Genomic DNA, 6914 nt, shown 5'->3' with positions numbered 1-6914 from the left:
ATACCTCCCCATGCCCAGCAGATTACTGGCAGGAAGTCTGGGATGTCTGTCCCAGACCCAACTGTCCTGATCTCCCCCAAACTGCCCGTGGACTATATGACCTGGTGGAGCAAGAGGGCCAACTCCTGGGGGTTTGCTACCACTGCACCCCATACAATACCTTAAGTTCCTAAGTGACGCCATGCCCACAGGACAGGGTAGGGAGCAGGTGCTCAAACTCTGGTGGCAGATGGGCCACTGTGCTGTGTTGAGGTAGACACTGCCCCCTGAAGCAGCAGAGCTAACACTCAGCAGAGATGGCACTGGGTCATCTCAGCACGAGGAGAGCCGAGAGCCTCATTCAAAGAAGGCCCAAATTCTGCACTGGAGGCCTCAGATGGGGACAAGGACTCTGAGCTAAGCACCACCAGCAGACAGACCAGCAGGGAGATAACAGCAGAATATGGCTCAAGGGGATACTTGCCTGCACCTGGAAGACTACTAGATGCCATGAAGTTCTGGGACCCCAGCCACTGGTGACACTTGGGTCACGGGGGCTGACAGTACCACCTTGATAATCAACCCTGATAGAAGCACCCTCAGCAGAGCTCCCGGAAGTGGGGAGGGAGGGGAGCCAGCTCTGAGCCTGCAGTGGCAACAACCAAGTCAGCCCATCCTAGGACCCCTCTTGGAGTCATTTCAAGTTCTCTGCTGAGGGACCCAAGCTGGTTACCAGGCACCATACCTGGCTCCTCCCGAGCGAACACCTGCTCTCTCCACTCCCCAACCAAAAGCATTGCCACAGGACCCCTTGGGTATAAATGATCCCTTTTATTGTAAGTAATGCACGACACTGGCCTGGCTTTGCACTGCAAGCCCTCGGTCGAGATATAGTCAAATAACTATGGCTGCAGGTTCTTCTGCACGATCCACAATTCAGACACAGACACAGAGCTGAGGTGGAAAGGAGGGGCAGGAGGGCGATGGAGTGTGGACTGTCCCCAGTCCTGGCCTCTCCATGTAGGTTTGGCCGAGGCCGACATAGCCCACGGAATGGTGAGCAAATGGCAGCATGGCCCTTCCCACAGCAAGCCTGGGGCTTCCAGGGGACTGCTTTCAGAATCTTCGGGCCCAGGCTGTCCTAGGCCCACAACTTGTCATCTGGGTTATTTAATATAAAGACAATAAATTAAAATTAAGCAACAGCTTGGTCCTGAGGATGCTGAGCCAGCATGTCCACAGTTTTTGGCACACAAAAAAACAAAAAACAAAAAAACAAACAAAACAAAAAAACAGGGTCTTTTATTTTTTTGGAGTGCAGCGTTTGTTGGCCTGTTTGCAAATTCACTTTTAGAACCCATTCCCTGTGAGGTAAGACCCCAGGAGGTGGGGCTCTGCGAGAGCCTGAAGCCGGGACACACAGAGTCGTCTTGGCACTGGCACCCTGCTCTGTTTCCTCCTGGGGACCAGGGACTGGGGACGGGGCTGTGGGCCCACAAAGAGTACTACCACCATCAGGATGGGGGTGTGGAGAGGCCGAGCTGCCACGTGGCGGCTTTGGTCAAGTTGAGGGGCCAGTCCCCACCCTGGGCTAGGGACAAGGTGGAGACAGGAGCTCGTGCTCACTGCCTTCAGAGGGCTGAGCGGGGGGTGCCTGACAGAGGCCCCTGGGGGGAAAGGATGGAAACAGAGGGGCCCAGGCCCAACTGGCACCGTGCAACACACATTCCTGCAAAACCAGCTGCTTTCATTTTCTCTTCTCTCTCTTGAGGCGTCCATCACCTGTAACAATCTAGAATTGATATATATAAAAACCATCAAATATGATCTGAGATATAAATTAACAAGTACAAGGCCTCACATTACATGATGTGAAAAGGCTAAAAACAGCGATAGAAACTACATTCATAAAAGTGCATCGTCAACATACAACGAAGGCTTTGGCTTGTTCTGGTGCCCGTGGGGAAGTGGGCATGGCTGGCAATGAGCAGCTGCCTGGCGCTGATCCCCAGCTCCCCGGAGAGGCCCATCCCTGGGCACTGGCTTTGTTGTTGTTGTTGTTGTTGTTGTTGTTCCTTTAATGACAACTCCCAAGGAAACTGGGTGTTGGGCGGGAGGAGCTCTAGCAATAGGCACATTTTGGAGGGGAGGGGCCGGAAGAAAGGACCAGCGCCCAGGCTGAGGTAAATAAGGCCAACTCTAAGCTGCTTGGAGACACTGGCTCCGCAACCCCTGCTACCATTCCTCCTCGAAGAAGGGAAAGAGGCTGAGACTTCATGGGGATGGGCAAGGCTGGCCAAGAAGGAACAGAGATGGTAGTTTGGGACACAGTTGGTGACATCACATGGGCTCTCCCTTCTACCAGATGGAGAGGGTTCTGGCCTAGCAGGGTCACGACTCACAGACAGCCTGATCCAACTTCCCTGGCTATCCAGAAGAGCCTGCCCAGGCATCTGGGCAGCCAGCTGGGTCAGATGCCCTCACCACGATGTCCATCTTCCTTTCTGCTCCAGTGGGGGAAAAGGTGCCAGGTCAGGAACACAAAGGCCATTACCTTCAGCTCTTTCCAATCCAGCCCAAGGCCCAAGCCCACAACAGGGATACTCAGAGCCCAAGGGCACACAGTCTCCAGTTTAGACACTGGGTACAGCATAAGAGTGACTCCAACTTGTAAAACAGAGACAATTGCATTGACAAAACTGGGTCTCCCCTGCCCCAAGTGGTGGAAGTTCCACATCTCAGGCCCCTGCTGGGGGGTGGGGGGTGCAGGGTCACGGGGGCAGGCAGGATGGGCTCCTCCTTCCCTGAATAAGGCAGCATAACATTTGCTTCATTCATCTTTGGTAAAGGACAGGGACTGGCAAAGCTGACCTGGGGGCTCCGGGGAGAGCGCAGCCCCAGCCTCTGCCTTCCATTGGCTGTGGGATGCTGGGCTTTACCTCAGGCTTGGGGGGCTCATCCAGCCCAGAGATGCCCTGGTGGTCTCCAGACATGGGAGGAGAAACAAAATAACACTCTGAATGAAAGTAACACTAAGCAGACCCTCGTGTCAGTCCTGTGCCCCCACACCCGTGGGGCTTTGGTGCTGACTGCAGTGTCAGGACACAGCCCTGAGGGTAAGGCCCTCAGCGCTTTGCATACTGTTCCTAGCCCCTTCCCCTCCATGAGGAGCTTAGGATGCTGGAGCTCTCGGGTCTGGCAGGCTGGGGGCTCCCAGTCCTTGAGGCTGCAGCCACCCCGCCCTGGCTCTGAGCCCCAGTGGTGGACGGGGCACAGACGAACGCTGGCTGGACTGCAGCTCCGTGGTCCACAGCGTTGCCCAGGAGAAGCAGCAACTTTGCGGAGCCGCACGGCAGCCCCTTGCCCGTGCAGCAGGGGAGGCTGGCGGCAGCGAGCCTAGGGAGCTCAGTACGCGAGCTGTGCAAAGTGGTGTGTGAGCAGCTCCTCGGCCGAAGGTCTCTGGCGGGCCTCCACAAAAATGCGCCTCAGGAAGTCCCGGCCGTGCTCAGAGATGTGGGAGGGCAGCTGAGGATTGGTGGGCTGGGTGGCAATCTTGAAAATGGCAGCCATGGCTTCATACTCTGCCCAAGGTGGTTTCTCTGTCAGCATCTCTACCACGGTACAGCCCAGGCTCCTGGAGAGACAGAATCCCATGTCACCCCAGGCTCCCTGACCTGCCCACCATCATGGAAGGAGGTGCCTTTCTCAGAATACCCTGAGGCAGGACGGGGCAAGCTGAGGGTTGACACCTCTGTAGAGGGTCCCCAAGGCCTCATCTGCGAGGGCTTCATCAACCTACACCCACTAGGGTGAGTCTTAAGATTGGGGAAGAGATCCCTTAGCATGGACAGAAAGAACTCGGAGATAACTGTGTTAGTTTCCTATTTCCACTGTAACAAATTACCATGAGCATAAGACTAACAAAAATTTATTCTGGAGGTCAGAAGTCTAGAACTAGTCTCAATGGGCTAAAGTCAATGGGTCAGCAGGGATGGTTCCTTCTGGAGGCTCTGCTTCTAGAGGCTGCCAGCACTCCTTGGTTCACGGCCCCTCCTTACACCACTCCAGTCTCTTGCTTCTACTGTCCCATCTCTTGCTACCCACTCTCACCTGCTGTATCTGCCTTTTGTAAGGACCCTTGCAATTATACTGAGCCCACCTGGATGATCCAGGATAAGCTCCCCATCTCAAAATCCTTAAATTAAGCATATCTGCAAAGGCCCTGCTGCCACGTAAGGAAACATTAACAGGGCATGGGGTTAGTATGTGGGCATCTTTGGGGAACCATTACTCGCCCACCACAATACCGTTCTGAGGGGAAGAGATGCTCTCACAACTTCCAGGCCCTTTCAGAGGGGTGCATCAGAGGATGCACAAGAAGGAAGGTAGAGCAAACACAAGCCATCTGAATGCTAGGAGAGGAAGAAGCCTGCTACGATTTAGAGACTGACCCAGGCCTTCAGACTGGTGCTACTTCTGTCAAGAAGTTAGCAAACACTAGGGATGTTTTCCATGCCCCGAGTTCTCATCAACAGCAGATAGGTGCTGTTGGGGTTAAAACGCAATGCACCTGCGTATGTGCTGGGGCGGGTACCGACGTCCCGGCCTGGCTCCTGGCCTGGCTGCCAAGAGCTGAGTCTCCTCTTCCTCCGACCACACCGCAAAGCCCCCACAGCTCATTTCTAAGTTAGAGTCACGACAGCCCAGACATGGAGATGCCATCCCAGCATGTCCCCAGCACTCACCACACATCTGCCTTCCTCCCGTAGCCCTCGCCGCTGATCACCTCAGGACTCATCCAGTAGGGCGTGCCAGTGACCGAGCGCATGCCTGTGCCGGACATGCAGATGGTCTGCAGGCGCTTGCTGGCCCCAAAGTCCCCCAGCTTCACATTCCCGGCAGAGTCTCGGAGGATGTTGGCTCCTAAGGCATGAAAGGGCAGAGGCTGCCACCCTGGGCCCTTGGGGCATTTTCTACCATCCACCCTCTTCCCCTCCCTCCCAGGTCACGGGGCTGCTGGGGAGGACGGAGACTACCACGAATGAGACATGACGTGCACAGAGTGCTACTGGCCCCGCCCTACAGCATGAAATGAGCATCACCATGGCCAACATCTAGCTGCACAGCACCGTACAGGTAGTTTCCCAAATTGCTCAACCAATCTACACCAATCCCCCAAGGAAGCAATTAGGGTCTCACTTTCCAGAAAATTCAGAATGGTTAAGTGACCAGGTCTTGGGGACCCCACAGCCTGTGCCTGCTCACCCTTGATGTCTCGGTGAACGATCATGTTGCTGTGCAGGTAGGACATGCCCTCCAGGATCTGCCGGGTGTATTTGCGGGTCACACTCTCTGTCAGAGCTCCATAAGCCTTCAACTGGTCTTTCACTGAACCCTACAGCCACAGGAGTCAGAGGGAGTCAGCTCAGGGAAGGGGAGGGAGGGGGGCAAGGTTATTTCCAGCCCCCAGCATGGCAACAATGGAGTGATTCAGCCAACCCCAGTGAGCGGTGCCCCTGGCTTTGCTGGGGGCTACCGGGCAGCTTGGAGAACAGTTTCCTTAAGCAACGTATGATCTAAATCCAGAAGGGAGGCCCCTCTGCTCCAGGTATAGGCGGTCCTTACTGGACAGTGCAACCACCCTGTAAGCCTCGGGTCAGGGTGGCCTGGGACGCTTCACGTCCCACACCATCACCACGGCCAGATGCAGGGCCCTCCTGACTTTAAGCATCACCTCTGGCATCTCAAGTGATCAGAAGCATGTCCAAGGGACACCTCCTCCAGAGCCCACAGCCCAGGTCTGGCCCTCTGGGGAGCACATACCCCCGGCATGTACTCCATGAAGATGGTCAGAGTCTTCTCTGCACGGTCCCGCAGACAGCCGTAGTACTGCACTATGCGCTCATGCTGCAAATTCTTCAGCAACTGGATCTCACACTCCAGGGCACTCACCTCCTAGGGGAGGGGCCCAGTGGTCACCTTGGCTTGCAGGGCCCCGCTTCTGCCCACCTGGGATCAGCTCAGTTTGCCCTAATAAGTGACCTCAGGGGGGAGGTCTGTCTGCCTAGGGAACTGGAGCAAAGGGGGGCTCTCTTAACTGTCTGGCCCTTGGACACAATGCTGGGTGACCCATGGGACAGTGGCACTCCCATGCTGGAAGAAGGCAGACAGTGGGGTGGGAGAAGGGGTGTAGATGCTTAGTTAAGGTAACTGCTGCATTTGTCAGCTCAGATTGGAGTGTAGGCCACACCCAAAGTTGAATTCCAAAGATAAGCTCCTTCCTGGACCAAGGGCTGAGAGGCAACTGTTTGGTGAGAGTGGGCAGGTACTGTTCTTTGTGGCGCTGGCCTCTCAGTTCGGGTGGTTTGGTACTTTGGCATCAACTCAGTTCCTCATACCCAATCCCTCCCCCAGGGGGTCTGATGCTCTTTGGACCACAGTCCCTTTACCCCATGGCCATGGCCAGGGTGGAAAGCAAGGGAGCATAGGAGGAAGAATGATGGGGGGAGCAATCTGTAGCTTCTTGAGCAGTTTATCTATGCAGTAAGACAGGAATTTCTGCTAAGGGGGACACTGGAGGCCAGACCACGGGGAAGGCAGTACCTTGCTTGTCTCAGGGCTGTCTGGGTCAAATTGGACTTGCTTGGAAGCAAGTTCACGTCCTGTGTCCACGTCATAGCACAGATAGACCCTGCCGAAGGCACCCTGGCCCAGAAGCTTCCCACGGCGCCAATTGATGGGGGCACTAGGAGCTACAGGAGAACAGAAGGAAAGAGCATTAGCTTGGGCACATTATTTACGGAGATCTTGCCTTGGTCTCCAGAGGCTCTGTGATGGGACCTCTGGCTCAAGAACCCCTCACCCAGCATAGTCCTATCTCTCAGCCCAGCATCTCCACCCCCTTCTGGAGCAGGCTCAGTGCCCTGATCAGTGGG

The 6914-nt window shown here is 55.4% G+C and overlaps 1 protein-coding gene across 7 annotated transcripts in view; it reads right to left on the bottom strand.

Moving 5' to 3' along the window:
* Positions 1–795: 795 nt before the first annotated feature.
* MAP3K3 (mitogen-activated protein kinase kinase kinase 3) overlaps positions 796–6914 on the bottom strand; it is a 64964-nt gene continuing 58845 nt past the window's right edge. For all 7 annotated transcript variants that reach the window (XM_054510755.2, XM_054510754.2, XM_054510757.2 and 4 more), the window contains 5 exons: positions 6583–6731; positions 5803–5934; positions 5245–5374; positions 4725–4902; positions 796–3613 (listed from right to left, as the gene is read on the bottom strand). In XM_054510755.2, the coding sequence (XP_054366730.1) occupies positions 3385–3613; positions 4725–4902; positions 5245–5374; positions 5803–5934; positions 6583–6731 (818 nt within the window). In that variant the 3' untranslated portion in view covers positions 796–3384. The remainder of the gene's footprint in view (positions 3614–4724; positions 4903–5244; positions 5375–5802; positions 5935–6582; positions 6732–6914) is intronic.

The sequence above is a fragment of the Mirounga angustirostris genome, unplaced genomic scaffold, assembly GCF_029215605.1.
Source record: "Mirounga angustirostris isolate CCGP_5_RB_7025 unplaced genomic scaffold, mMirAng1.0.hap1 SCAF_17, whole genome shotgun sequence".
In the NCBI taxonomy this organism is placed as follows: Eukaryota; Metazoa; Chordata; class Mammalia; order Carnivora; family Phocidae; genus Mirounga; species Mirounga angustirostris.
The sequence above is the reverse complement of the archived record's forward strand: the minus strand, read 5'-3'. Positions and strand labels throughout refer to the sequence as shown.